This window comes from Rana temporaria, chromosome 6 (assembly GCF_905171775.1).
Source record: "Rana temporaria chromosome 6, aRanTem1.1, whole genome shotgun sequence".
NCBI lineage: Eukaryota > Metazoa > Chordata > Amphibia > Anura > Ranidae > Rana > Rana temporaria.
Window position 1 is genome coordinate 194,988,635 of NC_053494.1, and position 16,644 is coordinate 195,005,278.

The window sequence follows — 16,644 nt, forward strand, 5'->3', positions numbered from 1 at the left end:
GCCCTGTACACGCGATCAGAATTTCCGATGAGGTAAAATCCGATGGAATTTTCTCTCCATCGGAGTTCCATCCAATAGGATATTTTTAGGATATTGGAAAAAAATAAAACATGTTCTATTTCTAAACTCAGAGGGAAAAAGTCCGATGGGGCCCACACACGGTCGGAATATCCGATGAAAAAATTCAGTCAGACTTTTTTCATCGGAAATTCCAATTGTGTGTATGCGGCACAAGACTAAAACTAAATTGAAATTTGATGTCAAAATTAACACTGCATGTTCATACCTCAATACCATAAAAAATAACATATTAGATTTTTCACTCCAGCAGAATATAATGAGTTTGGAAATTGTAGAGAAATGCTTAACCCCTTCCATACAGGGCATTTTCACCCCCTTCCTGCCCAGACCAATTTTTAGTTTTCAGCGCTGTCGCACTTTGAATGACAATTGCGCGGTCGTGCGACGTGGCTCCCAAACAAAATTGACGCCCTTTTTTTTCCACAAATAGAGCTTTCTTTTGGTGGTATTTGATCATCTCTGCGGTTTTTATTTTTTGCGCTATAAACAAAAGAAGAGCGACAATTTTGAAAAAAACACAATGGGCCAGATTCACAGTCAGCTTACGCCGACTTAGCTGTTGATACGCCGCGTAAGTTCTAGGATGCGCCGTCGTATCTATGTGCCGTATTCTCGAAACCAGATATGCCTGAATTTCGGCTTGATCCGACCGATGTAAGTCTCCTACGCCGTCGTATCTTGGGTGCATATTTACGCTGGCCACTAGGGGCGCTTCCGTTGAATTACGCGTCGAATATGTAAATGAATGGTATGGATAGTCGTAAACGTCGGAACAGCCGTCGTATTTTACGTTGTTTACGTAAGTCGTAAGTGAATGAGGCTGGGCGTAGGTTACGTTCATGTTGTACGCATTGAGCCGTCGTATCTTAGGGAGTATATGCAACGTGATTTTGAGCATGCGCGCGCATGCGCCGTTCGTTCGGCTATGCATTTACATGGGGTCACGGTTAATTTTAATACAACACGCCCACTGCCTTGCTACTTTGAATTAGGCGGGGCTTACGCCGGCCATTTTACGTTATGCCGGCGCAAGAAAGGGAGCAAGTGCTTTGTGAATACAGTACCAGCCTCTCTATGTTACGTCGGTGTAACGCATATCAAATGCGCTACGCCGCTCTAAAGATACGCCGATCTCTCTGAATCTGGCCCAATATCTTTTACTTTTTGATTTTATAAATTTAAAAAAAAAAAAACGTTCTAGCATCTACAAAATAGGGAATAGAATTATGGCATTTTTTTTTTTTACTAGTAATAGTGCCGATCTGCAATTTTTATTGTGACCTTGCGGCGGACATATCGGACACTTTTGTCAAATTTTTGGGACCATTCACATTTATACAGCGATTAGTGCTATAAAACTGCACTGATTACTGTGTAAATGTGACTGGCAGGGAAAGAGGTTAACACTAGGGGGCGAGGAAGGGGTTAATATGTTCCCTAAAGTGTGTTCTAACTGTAGGGGGAGGGGACTCACAGGGGGAGGAGACAGATGTGTGTTCCTCTGTACTGGGAACACACATCTGTCTCCTCACAACTGACAGGACATGGATCTGTGTGTTTACACACACAGATCCATGGCCCTGCCTTGATTGCTGGCAATCGCGGGTGCCCGGCGGACATTGCGGCCGCCGGGCACGCGCACCAGGTCCCGAGCAATGCGCCCCCTAGCTGCCCGGGAATGCAAGGACGTCATATGACGTCCACTCTGAGGGAGGGAGGGAGGGTTCCCGCCGACGTCATTTTACAATGAATTTAATTAAACCCATTAGATTTTAAATGAATAAAATTAGTTAACTAAATTTATTTTAGTCAACTAAAATGTACTGGAGGTTTTAGTCGAAATTTTCTGTTCATCGTGATGCTATTAAGTCCTCCGGTAGGGATGAGCATTGGTGATGTGTGAGCGCATTTATGAAGAAAAAGTTGATCAATAATTGGGGATTGAAGCAGGATGATCCTTAGCCGACTACTTTTCCTAGGGCTCTGTTTGGCCTTAATCTGCCTCATAGCCATCCTCCCTTCTCACAATTTAAGGTAAAAGGGGGATTTTAGCGTCTAAAATCTTCAGCTTATGATTTGTACATTATATTTGAATTTTGATTTTTTTAAAGAGGTACTTTATATCATATGGCCAGCTTAGTTGAAAATCGTCCTCAACATTGACACGTTATATAATTTAGTTAAGGGGCACACAGTATGTATGTCTTTTTACCAAGCGCGTACAAGACTGCTGGGAAGAATATGCATTTAACATCATTCCACAATAAGTGCCGGTTCACACTACCGTGACTTGGGATCCGACCTGTGTCGCCCAAAGTCGCCCGACATGAGAAATTCAATTGAAGTGAATGAGAGCCATCTTAATGTACACTACTGATGTCGCTCCAACTTCAGTAAAGTTTCCTGTACTACTTCAAGGCGCTGGCAAATACGGTAATAATAACTATTAAATAACTATTAAATTAACTATTAAATTATATGTATTGGAATTTCCTTTCAAATCTGGCTGTTAGTAAACGTAATGAATACGAATTTATCCGAAGTTACAAATGATCTGAAATAACGAATGTCTCATCTAAACAAATGGAACAGAACAAATTAAAAATAAATAATAATACTAATAATAATAAAACATTTTTATTATTATTATTATTTATTATTATAAATTCGTTATGTTCCTTTAGTTTAGATACGGCATTTGTTATTTTGGATAATTCAGGAACTTCGGATAAATTTGTATTCGTTACGTTCACTAACAGCCAAATTTGAAAAGGAAATTCCAATACCTATAATTTAATTAGTAATAGTTAAGTTAATATTAGTTAGTTTTTATTTAAGATTTTATAATTTTCGGGTTTTGGGATTTTCAATTTTAGAATTTTAGAATATTTTCATTAATTTGGATAATTCCGAATTAACAAATTTGTCAAAGTTCATAAAAAAACTAATTTGGATCTAAACAAATTGCACAAATTCGAATTGGACACAGAAGCCAGCACGTGTGAGTCGAACCATAAGTCCAGCAGAACCACTGCAGCGAAGAGGTAAGAATTTCACAAACAGGAAACTGCAGGCTAAGCCGTGACAGCGCCCCACTAGGAAGATCCAAATCATTTGATCCAGGGTACTCTTTTCTTGTTTAAATCTCCATTAAACGGGAGTTGTATTGACAGCTTAATGGATGGTGCTGTCATTGAGTGGCATACTCCTCACTAATACATCAACATTATCAAACAGGAACTTTTATTCTCATGAAATCATAATGACGTGTTTTAGGGCCTCGAGGGATCCTCTGCTCAAGGCAACAATGACAAACAACAGCATATAGAAGGTTTAAAAATCACAGTGGGCATTTCTGAAGGTGGAGATGCTACGGTATGATTGGTACATTGTACTATTTAAACTTTGTATCTGCTGCATATTTTGATGGGATAAACAGTAAGCAACAACCCAAGAGCTGACAGGGTAAAACCATCAATAATGCTGTGCCATCCTCTAATCATCAGGATCACTCCAAGGGGCTGAAGTCTTTAAAGTGATTGTAAAGGCTCATTTTTTCCCCCCTGTAAATATAACAAACATATTATACTTGCCTGTTCTGTTGCAGTGGATTTTCACAGAGCAGCCTGGATCCTCCTCTTCTCGGGTCCCTCTTCTGTGATCCTGGCCCCTCGCTCCTATTCAGTGCCCTCGCAGCAAGCAGCTTGCTATGGGAGCACCCGAGTCGAGTCACAGCTCCCTGTTTCCATTAAAGTGGTTATAAACCCAACCACAGAACTTGCACCTACAGTTAAGCCTAGATTAAGGCTTACCTGTAGGTGCAAGAAATATCTCCTAAACCTGCACGTTTTAGGAGATATTTACAATAATGACAGGCGCCGATATCTACATCACAGGCGCACTGACCGTGACGTTTTTGTCAATGGCATTATTGTAGTTAATGCCGTATTTACGCGCCGGTCCCGCGCACAGGAAGATGCGAGGGGACATGGCGGAGGCGGCGGTGGGGAACGAGGAGGACTTTGGCGGCTTCGATCTCTGGTAAGTGACACATAATGAGCTAGTATGCTATGCATACTAGCTTGTTATGCCTTTCTCTTGCAGGTTTTTTCCCCCCGTTTTTTTTGGGGGGGGGGGTTTACTTCCTCTTTAAGGCACGGAGCCCAGACCTGTCCCTGTCCCCTATCTCCCCTGATTGGCTAGCTGACTTTGATTGACAGCAGCGGGGGCCAATAACACCGCTGCTGTGTCTCAGCCAATCAGGAAGGAGAATTGGGATGGCTGCGACACTCGTGGACATTGCTGGACAGAGAGGGACTTCAGGTAAGTGTTATGCCTAGTACACATGAGAGGATCGATCCGCGGAAACGGTCCGGAGGACCGTTTCCGCGGATAAATCCTCTGGCGGATTTTGATCTCATGGTTGTACTAACCATGAGATCAAAATCCCCGCGGAATTCCCTCCGCGGTGACGTGTCGCGCCGTCGCCGCGATGATGATGCGGCGACGTGCACGACGCTGTAATATAAGGACTTCCACGCATGCGTCGAATCATTACGATGCATGCGAGGGATGGAATCGGACGGATTGATCTGCTGAGTCTGTACAGACCAGCGGATCAATCCGCTGGACTGGATTCCAGCGGATAGATTTCTTAGCATGCTAAGAAATTTTGATCCGCTGGAAATCCATCGGCCCGAAAAAAATCCGCGGATAAATATCCGCTGGGTTATACACACCACAGGATCTATCCGCTGAAACCAGTCCACGGATACATTTCAGCGGATCGATCCTCTCGTGTGTACGGGGCCTTATGGGGGCTGAAGGGGGGGGGGGTTCTGCTGCACATAGAAGGCTTTTTATCTTAATGCATAAGATTGTTTGGGATGTGATTTGTTTAATATGATCTTGTTTGTACAATCTGTTTGCATTGTTTTAATGTTGTTTGCATATATAAAAAAATAAATAAAAAGATCTGATTTAAAAAAGAAATGATTATCAGCCTTTGGATTCCTTGATCTCTTATCATAACAGAGTGTGATTATAGGGCCTTATCCCCTTTGTGGCACACTGATGCTCTGCTGGACCACCTAAGGGGCCTTTGGAATCATATTCATGTTTGGGTGACACTGTATATAAGGTCTTACAAAAGCTCCAGAAGAAACCATGATTATGTAGAGGCAATCACATTTTGTACTGTGACCGCATGATTTTCATGTTCTGGTTTTAAACTATATTTTAATCATGTTTGTTTAACCACTTGCCTACAGGGAACTTCCTGCCCAGGCCATTATTCAGCTTTCAGCATTGTCGCACTTTGAATGACAATTGCGCGCTCATGTAACACTGTACGCAAACACATTTTTTATAATTTTCTTCACACAAATAGAGCTTTCTTTTGGTGGTAGTTAATCACTGCTGTTTTTTTTTTTTACCAAAAAAAAATAAATTTTCTTGAGAATTTTTTTTCTTACTTTGTTTCTGTCAGTAAATGTTGTAACTAAGTAATTTTTCACCTTCACTGATGTGCGATGATGAGGCGTCACTGATGGACACTAATAGGCTGAACTGGTGGGCATTGATGAGGTGGCACTTATGGGCACTGTTAGGTGGCACTGGAGGGCACTGATAGACGGCACTGTTGGGCACTGATATAGGGCACTGGTGGACACTGATAAGCAGCACGGATAGGTGGTACTGATGGGCACTGATGGGCATTGATGGGTGGCACTGATGGGCAACACTGATGGGCATTGATCGACAGCAGTGGTGGGCAGCACTGATAGTGGGCACTGATAGCCAGTACTGACTGGCATCGCTAATGGGCACTGATTGGTGGCACTTGTGGGCAGTGGTGGGCACTGATTGCTGACACTGGTGGGCAATGGTGGGCACTGATTGGTGACACTATTTTTTATATATAATCAGGGCACTGATGATCAGTGCTCTGATTACATTCCTAGATGTCCCCCTGCATTGAGATGCTGCTGATCGGCTCTCCTCGTCACACACTCTGACAGTGTGAGATGAGGAGAGCTGATTTCTGGCATCTCCGTGTTTACATGTGACCGGCTGTGATTGGACACAGCCGATCACATGGTTAAAGAGCCGCAGACACAGCTCTTTACAGAGATCAGGGTTGCGCTGTGTCCTAGCAACACGGCACGGCCACGATCACCGCGGTGCGTGCCCCCACGGGAGTGCGGGAGCCGTCATATGACATTGTCCCAGAACGAGAGCCGCCCACCCCGCCAAATTCCCATTCTTGTTCTTTGTTACTTTCCAATATATTTTGGGGAGGTGGTGCCTGTAGTATAACCTCTTGTTCCTGGTGTCAAACCTATTTTCTGGGCCAACTCAATGTTGAACCCTACAGACTAATGCCTTGTACACATGACCGATTTTCACGATGAGAAAACTGCCATTTTTTATATTGGTCGTCAAAACCGGTCTTGTGTATGCTTCCTAGCAGTTTTATCGACGAAAAAACTGCCCGCCAAAAAAAAATTGAAACCAGCTGTCTTTTTTCTCGTCGTGTTTCCCGTCATTTTTTTTCTCATGGTGAAAAACGGTCGTGTGTATGCTTTTCCAAGGGGGAAAATAAACATGCATGCTCAGAATCAAGTATGAGACGGGAGCGCTCGTTCTGGTAAAACTAGCATTCGTAATGGAGATAGCACATTCGTCACGCAGTAACGGACAGAAAAGCATGAAGACTGAAAAGCGTGAATTGTCTCTCACCAAACTTTTACTAACAAAAGCAGCCCCAAGGGTGGCGCCATTTGAAAGGAACTTCCCCTTTATGGTCCCGTCGTACGTGTTGTACCTCACCGCGCTTTGGTCGGACTTTTTTTGCATTAATGTGTGTATGCAAGTCAGGCTGGAGAGGAATCACGTCTGGAAAAATGTTGCTTTTTTTTCCTGCCGAGAAAAACGGTTGTGTGTACGAGGCATAAGGCTGAGATGCCATTAAAGTGGATGTAAACCCTCTCTCATCCTTTCTAAACTACTGCCATAGTGCTGATCTATAAGGATATAGATGCCTCCAGCATGTATCCTTACCTGTCAAATGTCTCCCCTCTGTCTGTTATAAGAACTGAAAAACTGCGGATTCTGTGGGTGGATCTGTTGTCTGGAGCTCTATGGGTGGAGTTGTGATGTCAGTAGACTCCCCGCCCTCCTCTACACTCCCCTTATACTAAATTCTGCTATGAGCTGGTTCCCAGCTCCCTCATCAGCTCCGAGCATCCTCCTCCTTGATGGCCTTCCGTAAGGGCTTGAAAACATTGCTTTTTTCACAAGCCTACGGATAGACACTTGGCCATCCAACTCTTAGCAGGATGCTGCCTTAATCCCAGGCTGCGGTCCATGGTCAGGGAGTAGGGATAGGCTTTTTGTGTCCTGCCCCCCCCTCCCTTCTTTCTATACTTCTGTCTACTTCTTGCTTGTTCCCCTCTCTTACTTAGATGTCCTAGTTTCTTCTTTTTGCTCCTGGGGACTGGATACCCCCAGCTTGTTGGTAAGTGCTTAGACGTGAGTTTCACAACTCGCATTTATTCCAATCCAATCCAGTCCAGTCAAAATCCAGAAAAGTAACCACATGACTTCAGAAAAGGAGTGGGGTGGGAATTAAAAAATAATGCCTGTCTCCAGGCTACTGCGTGAGATATGTAAATAACCCATCAATCACAGCAAGGGGGAAGAACAGACTAAGGTTTTTCTCTGTAAGTCAGTTTTATTTCACTGAACAATAAAAAAGGATTGCTCAGAGCTGGATTAACTCTGTGTGGCAAGACTGGGCACAGATGATAGGAAATCTTACTGTACTGTACATTGTGACATAAAAAAAAAAATTGGGTTTACATCCACTTTAAGGTTCATGCGCATGTAATAGCAGGCATCCCAATATTTTTGACAATATAGTTTATTATACTAGGGTTGACTTTTAGACAGGAACCAATTAACCCACCAGTGGAGTGAGGAAGAAAACCAAGATAGATCCACACAAGGACAGGAAAAGTCTATGCGGATAGTGTTCTAGACAGGTTTTATACCGAGGACCACAGTGCTGCAAGTTGGAAGTGCTCACCACTAAGCATAGCTACCGGCAGCTGTAACAATTTAGCCAGCAGTGCCTTCAGGGACAGAAAATGAGTTCCAAGGTGAAAATCTGAACCACTCTAACTCCTGAGAAAGTTAAATGCAAAGCCGTCATGTGTGACAGGCCTGTACCCTTTAAACATCTGTCAAATACTGGTTATTTCACATTTTTTGGAAGCCCTTCCATTAGTGAAGCCATAAATGAAAGCTAATGGTATAATTCATTTAAATATTATTCATTAAAGCCTCCAGAATTAATTTAATCTGATCTTAAAATATAAAAAAAAGAGAAGATGCTAGCGGTAGTTCTATAGATTAGGCCTTCTATCTTAAATAGTGTGCTATTTTTTCTTAATTACAGTCATTAATCAACTTCATCAGATAATGCAGCAGCGAGGGTATAGGTAATATCCATAAGAGATGGAGCCCTGAGCAAAGCTATTTGCTGTAGCTGGAGAGACAGATTTTTTTTTTGTTCCTGTGTTAGAGGTTTAGTGGTGAGGATGGGTACATTTGAGGAGGGGGCGAACGTGGCATCCTCTTCTCCCTGTGTACTAATACCGTAGGTATTGCTGCGTGTAATTATAGATAGCATCCTGACACGGTATAATTTATACTTCACTCACAGTCACAAAATACAAAGCAACCATTTGCATCCAAAAAAAGGAGACGCTTTGAGTGCTTAATTAGCAAAAGAAGAAATTAAAATCTTTTCCACTGCCTCTCTGTTTTTAACTTTTTAAGAAGGCCTGGTAAAATGTTTTTCTTTGCGGTTGCCAAATGACAAACTCTGTTCTCTGTATCTGCCTTATCAAATTGGATGAGGTCAAGGGATGTAAAACGGCACGGAGCAGGTCATGTGATCAGTCACCCGCTTCCACTTTGTCCGCTTTTGAAGACTTTTTTGAGTAGTCAGCTTTTAAGAAAACATGAGCAAGATACAGAGGCGTAGCTTTGTCCTATTGGTTAGGAATCCATCGGTTAAATTTAAAGCAAGTTGGCTTTTTTTTAACCGATGGTTAAATAACCTATGGGGCCCACACACGATCGGTTTTGACCGATGAAAACGGTCCATCAGACCGTAGTCCTCTGGTTAACCTATCATTTATACCAGGCCTTACATGTCAAAGTTAGTAAACTGTGTTCAGGCGCTAAGATTTGTTTTACCCGCCGTCATAACGGCGTTAACTTGGCATGCTACACTTTTAGTATATGAATTTCAAAATAATATTCCAAAGACATCCTCTCCATCAGTTCCCTCCGTGAGATAGTTATTTTCCCCGCTGACTTAAAGGAACATGTTTGGAATCTTCAACTCCAGGTTGAATTGTCTTACTCAGCACTGTGTCAGCATTTCAGTCGAGAGTCTTAAACCCCGCTCAATGGCTGCCTTGGGACATCTGAAACCATTAAACTCTCTCCCTTTAATTAGTCCTTTCTACATGGTTATGCACAAATTACACATTAACCTTGATTCTTTCCTGTCACCATTATACTACGACAGCTGATTTACATCAACATCTGTGCAAATATTTATTTTGCTATTTAGACAGTTATCAGTTCGCCAGCACATTATGCGTTCTCGTTAAAGCGTTCCGACACAGGGTGAAGGATTGTATTCCTTGCTCGTGATTCATTATTTTTATTTCAAAATTTTGTTTCATTTAAATAATAAAAAAAAAGAGAGAGAAACAAAACACTTTCTCATTAAGTAGTGTGTGGGAAAAAACAGAAAAAAGGCACAGTGTATATAATCTTTTTTTCAGGCCTCCGCTCAGGCAAAGTAGGCAAAGAATAGAAGTCTAAATAAAAGACTGAGAATATGTAAACGGTATAAAGCAACATACACATTACAGGATCTTGTATGAGTACCGTTTCACGTTTAGTTTTAATCTGCTCTTATTGTTGGTTATCCTCACATTGCCGGTCTGAGAGTGCCAGCATTAGTCAATACAGGCTTCTCTGTATCATTTGTGTATAATTGCTCAGGAGGGAACAAATCTGCTATATTGCGTGAGGCTGGTGTTTGACATGGATCCTTATTAGATGGTTATGTTGACAACTAAAGTCTCTTCCCTTTTGAGGGATTGAGCGCTATCCATTGGGAATTAATTTGCTTGTGTTAGCAGAGTGGCAAACTGTTTCTTTCCTTTATTTGGAGGAGATTCCCAAGTGTTTCACAGAACCTGAAGCAGTTGGACCTCCTAAACCAGGGGTCTCCAAACTTTCTAAACAAAGAGCCAGTTTACTGTCCTTCAGACTTGAGTGGGGTCAGACTGTGGTCATTTGGAGTAGAAATGGTCTTGGCGACAGTGGGAGTAAACAGTGCATGTTTGGCATTAGGGGGAGGAATTCCTCCCACTGACACCCATTGTTGGTGTCAATAAGAGAAATGGTGCCCCATCAATGGTGTCAGTGAGAGAAATAGTGCCTCGTTGTTGGTGTCAGTGGGAGGAATAGTGTCCTATCATCTGTGTCCATGGGAGGAATAGTTCCCCATCATTTGTGTCGGTGGGAGGAATAGTGTCCCATCATCTATGTCAGTGGAAGGAATAGTGTCCCATCATCTGTGTGACGTGGGTGGATTATTGCTTCATCATTGGTGTCAGTGAGAGGAATAGTTCCCCCATCATCTGTGTCGGTGGAAGGATTGATGCCTCATCATTGGTGTCAGTGGAAGAATAGTGCCCCATCATTAGTATTAGTGGGAGGAATAGTGCCTCACCGATGGTGTCATTTTGAGGCATAATGCCCCACTGTCGGTGTCAATGTGAGAAATTGCACCTTGTTGTTGATGTCAGTAACATGAATTATACTCCATTGTTGGTGTCCGAATAGTGTCTTGCATCAGTGGGAGGAAAAGTGCTCCAAGGGCCGGATAAAGGCAAGGTTCAAAGGAGAAAAGCCCAATGGTTAAAGTGATTGGTGGGTGATGGGTGTTTAAAAATTGATCCTTATTAGATGGTTATGTTGAAAACGAAAGTCTCTTCCCTTTGAGGGATTGAGCGCCATCCAATGGGAATTAACTTGCTTGTGTTAGCAGTGTGGCAAACTGTTTTTAGTTTATTTAGAAGAGCTTCCCAAGTGTTTCACAGAACCTGAAAAAGTTGTACCTCCTAAACCTACGAAAGGCATTGTATATTAACCGCTAAGAACCCCCCCCCCCCCCCCCCACTTTATCATCATGCAGGACTTTGGGAATCATCTTGTTCACAAATAATAAAGATATGGACAATCGGCTCAAGGGAGGAAAGACCAACAGTTAAAATGATTGTACACGACCACCTTGTAAGAGTCAGTTCACACTGGGGCGACTTGGGATCCGACTTGAAGTCGTCTCAAGTCGTCCCAAGTCGCGCTGTCCAGAAAAGCAATGTAAGTGAATGGGAGCGGTGTTAATACACACTACTTATGTCGCTCCGACTTCAGAAGAAGTTCCTGTACTACTTCAATCTGACTTCTAGGCGATTTGTACCCATTGATTTCAATGGAAGTCGCTTCCAGGTCTGATCACTGTCTTTAACTGAAGCTACTTTAAAGGAAGATAACATACATTTCTCAGGCAAACCCCTCCCCCTCCCTCTCCCAGAGCTGATGGTTGTTTTTTTTGGCCACTGTAATGTCTCCTGTCCTGGAGACGACTTCAAGTCGTGTTGTAAATCTCCCCAGATCATCCTGTGGTTCATGCTCAAGTCGTGTCGGAGTCGCTTCTGAAAGTCGTGCTGGAAGTCGTGTCGCCCTAGTGTGAACCGACTCTAAAACAACCCACTCAGTTTAAAATGGAAACGAAAATAATTTTTTTTTGTATAGATATATAAAAACATTATAAATACCTTTTTAAGTGATCACAACGACGTGCTGAGAAAAATTAAGTTCAATGCTTCCGAGCATGCGCCGACCTGATTCTGAGCATGCGTGGATTTTTGACCGATGGATTTCCCCACAGACAAACGTTTTTTTCTATCGTTTTTTTAACCATAAGAAACATTTAAAACAGGTTCTTTTTTTTTTCACCGATGGAAAAAAAAACAATGGGGCCCTGTACACACGATCAGTTCGTCCGATGAAAACTGTCCATCGGTCCGTTTTCATCAGAAGAACCGATTGTGTGTACAGGGCATACGTTTTCCAGTGAATGGCTGTGCAGCGGGGGCGTGTCAGGACAAGTCTGGTCATTGGAGGAGAGCAGGCTGAGTTGCCAGCACAGATAGAGAACTGACCACTCAGTGTGCCCTTCTGCTTAGTGTGGTCAGTTTTTAATAGGAAAGCAGAGGGGCTGAAAGGAACTTTGCATAAAGGAAGCAATACAAAGAGAACAGGATACTTTTTCATACAAGTACATGGTACAGCAGGCATTTATCAGGAATATGAAACGTTGGGGTGACAAATGTTTTTACCCATGAAACAAGCATTTTACATGTTGTAAAATGTATTGTTGTGTGCTTATTAAAGGGTCATCTTTGGCCAGAATGCCATGCATTTTTATGGATCTGAGGATCAAAGTTTTAGATCAATACAAATGAAAATGTTGAAATTTGAACTATGGCATTGTTGGGAATCAGCACATTGCAGGTCTGAGAGTGCCAGCGTTGGTCAATACAGGCTTCTCTTTATCATTTGTGCATTATTGCTCAGGGGGAAACAAATCTGCTGCATTGATTGAGGTGGGTGTTTGACATGGTTCCTTATTAGGTGGTTACATTGAAATCTTAAGTCTCTGCTTTTTGAGGGATTGAGCGCCATCCACTAAAAATAAACTACATTGTGTTAGCAGAGTGGCAAATGGTTTCTTTCTTTTATTTGGATGAGATTACCAGTTGTTTCACAGAACCTGAAGAGGTTGGACCTCATAAACCCATGAAACATGTTGCATAACTGTTGAGAAACACCCCCTGACTTTATCATCATCCAGGACTTTGGAAATCATCTTATTCATAAATAATAAATAAACGGGCAATGAACTCAAGGCATAAAAGCTCAAATGTTAACAAACATTTTCCAAGTTGTAAAATGTATTGTTATATGTTTATTAATAGGCCATCTACGGCCAGAATGTCATGCCTTTTTATGGACCTGAGGATCAATGCTTTAGAACAGTAGTCTCCAAACTGTGGCCCAGGGGCCAGATGTGGCCCTTTGATTGCTTTTATCCGGCCCTTGGGCCATTATTCCCCCCCACTGTCAGCAACAGTGAGGCATAGTTTCTGCCATTGACGCTGACAACGGAGCACTTATCTTCCCACTGACACCAATGATGGGTCACTATTCTTTCTACTGAAACCAATGATGGGTCACTAGTCTTTCTACTGACACCCATGATGGGACACTATTCCTCCCACTGATATCAAAGATGGTTTACTTCCAGTTACTCTAGGAAATTTTCTACTCCCACTGGGCACAGTCTGGCCCCCCTAAAGCCCTAAAAGACAGTAAACTGGCCCTTTGTTTAGAAAGTTTGGAGACCCCTGCTTTGGAAGAATCCAAATTAAAATGTTGAAATTTTAACTGTGGTTTATATTGTATATGCCAGGGCACCATTTGGAGTCCCATACATGCTTGGGTTTTATATTACCCAATTTATGCCCACAGAAATGGTCTATATGAATGTCATGTAAAGGAGAACAGCAAATGATAAACCCCATAAAAAGCATTTTAGACACTGTAAAAAGAAATATTTTTGATAGTTTACCAGACCTTAAATGACATATTTTTTCAGAATTTATTTTTATCTGGTGATCCTAAGGCTGGGTTTATATATATGAGAATTGGATGCGTTTTTTAACCACCAGTTTTCGAGGAAGCTGGTTCACACATGTTCGGGGTCGCCATGGTCTGTTTCTAAAAAGGGCCCTGTGTGATTTTGGGGTCTGGTTTAGGTGTAAATTCAAGTAAAAATTTGCACCTAAATCGCATCTGAACCATTGAACAAAACTACACCTGACTCCGTACTGCAAACCATAGCCAGACATGTGTGAATCTGGCCTTACTTACAGCTTACTTTCCTACAGTTACAGGAGAGTCAGGACGCTCTCTACATTGCAGATAGAGAAAGGAGCTGTGAGTTAGTGGGTGTCCTGACTCTCCTGTACTCCAAGGGAGGGGGCGAGCATGACACTCCACACCATGGAGAAAGCCTTGCATTACTGTGTGGAGTTACAGAAGGATTTATCAGAAGAAATAAGGACATTTAAAAGCAAAATCAAAGGATGAGGTAAGGAAGGAGGACTGCACTAAGGGTAAAGGAAGCTATTGAGGGAAAAAAAATTGTACCTTTACAACCCCCTAAAGCCTCGTACACACGGGGGGATTGGCTTTTGACAGACTGGTGTCCGAAATTCTTACCGTTAGTATGCTCCTTTTGACAATTGTTTTCCAATTTTCCAACAACAAATGTTGGATGACAGGCTAGTAAATTTTTGTCAAACTGTATAGCTCCACGTCAGATTTTCGGATGGTCAATACATAAATCTATCACACAAAAGTCTAAATTGCAAACACGCATGCTCAGAATCAATGCTCACCAAACACGAAATTAGCAGAAGGGGCCCAAAGGGTAGCGCTCAAGAAGCTGAAATTCCTCATAGTACATCACTACGTTTGTGTTTGTGGCACGACAATTTGTGTAACGTTAGTATGCAAGACAAGATCTTGGCACACACCCTTTTGACAAAATCAGATGCTTGGTTGTCCAACAATCGTACCGTGTGTACAAGGCTTTAGTTTTAGTTAATCAACACCAATATGTTTTATTCCTTTTATATGTTAAGTCCCTTCATCTCAAGGGTCAAAGGATAGTTAAGTGCACCTACAATACGATGTATTAAGGAATCAAAAACAGCTATCAGGGAAAAAACACTGTAATACAATAGTGGAACTGAGAGACAGGTAGAGCTATCTCTAATCAGTAATGAAACAAGTGTAATGTGTCTCCACCCAAAGTGAAGAGCTTGCTCAGGAGATGAGCCAACCCAATCACCAAAGCCTCATTATTACTTCAACTACTGCTTAAATCAACTAGCAACCAGTACCAAAAGTATCTCCCCAGGTATCAGCCTGTCATAGAGGATGATGCCAACCATGCCTGCCACACATTATCAAATTTTTTTTCTTTAAATTTATTATATTGCACTGTAACAGCTGCAGCCTTCCAGCCTCGGGTGTCAATGTGCCTCTCTCTGTGTGAGATACAGTGATAGTTGAGCTGGCAGGTTTTCTTGGAAGCAAACCTACAGTATGTGATCATCATGACTGGCTATCATTGTGATCACGTTAATGAAAAGCATGCAACTTAGCTCCTAGTTGTTAACATAGAACCCCAGCTGTTAGTAACAACTCTGCCTTGGAAATGGGAATCTGCACAAACTGCGGGAGTCAAGAAGTTAAATAAAAACTGTGACTCAAAAGGAAAGGAAGCAAGGATAAAGCCCTGTACACACGATCAGTCTATCCGATGAGAAAGGTCCGAAGAAGCTGACTGATGGTCTGATGTGCCTACACACCATCAGTTAAAAAAACGATCGAGTCCAATGCGGTGACGTAAAACACAACGACATGCAGAGAAAAATGAAGTTCAATGCTTCCAAGCATGCGTCGACTTGATTCTGAGCATGCGCGGGTTTTTAACCAATGCTTTTGCGTACTAACCATCGGTTTTGACCTATCGGTTAGGCGTCCATCGGTTGAATTTTAAAGCAAGTTCTAAATTTTTGGACCGAAGGATAACTGACCGATGGGGCCCACACACGGTCAGTTTGGACCAATGAAAAGGTCCTTCAGTCTGTTTCCATCGGTTTTGACCGACCGTGTGTACGCGGCCTAAGTCTGACATCCTGCACCTTTAAAAACAAGTTAGCAATGGCAGTGTCCATGCTGCTATCTTTGCAAAAATGTTTAAAGTGGTTCCGAAGGTCTTCAGTCATATAGGATTCCTTGTAGCAGTATGTGTGTGTGTAATCAAGAAGTGCAACTACACCTTTCAGCACTTTTGTGAACAATATGGTAATGTGCAATTGCCACTCATGTCCTATTGGTCCCAAAAGCACTGCACAGGAATCATATCCGTATATATTGTGAGTCTCAGTCTTCCTTCTGTAAGATCATGGTGTCTACAAGGTGTATATAGGCTTTCTGACTCTGGGGAAAAATGTAACTATTATTTTTTTGTCTTTCTTTTTCAGGCCAGGAAAACATAGTTTACAAGTGCCCCGTAAATCACATCCTTTGCATTGGAACCAAAACATGCATCCATCTGTCAAAACTCTGCAATGGAGTCTTGGACTGTAGTGATGGCTACGACGAAGGAGTGCACTGTCGCGGTGAGTCCTTTACATACTTTTTCCTAAAGTCTTATTTATAACAGGGACTGTCACTATTACTGGTCCCTGATTGATTGCAAAATGTCCATAGTCTAGGGTAGCTTTTATAAAAAAAAAAATTATCCTGTATAAACTCTTGAATTTATTT

The 16,644-nt window shown here is 42.2% G+C and overlaps 1 protein-coding gene across 1 annotated transcript in view; it reads left to right on the top strand.

The window, feature by feature from the left end:
* LRP1B (LDL receptor related protein 1B) overlaps positions 1 to 16,644 on the top strand; it is a 1,757,966-nt gene that overhangs the window by 610,736 nt on the left and 1,130,586 nt on the right. Inside the window, exon 3 of the mRNA XM_040358043.1 lies at positions 16,359 to 16,496. Within this exon, the coding sequence (XP_040213977.1) occupies positions 16,359 to 16,496 (138 nt within the window). The remainder of the gene's footprint in view (positions 1 to 16,358; positions 16,497 to 16,644) is intronic.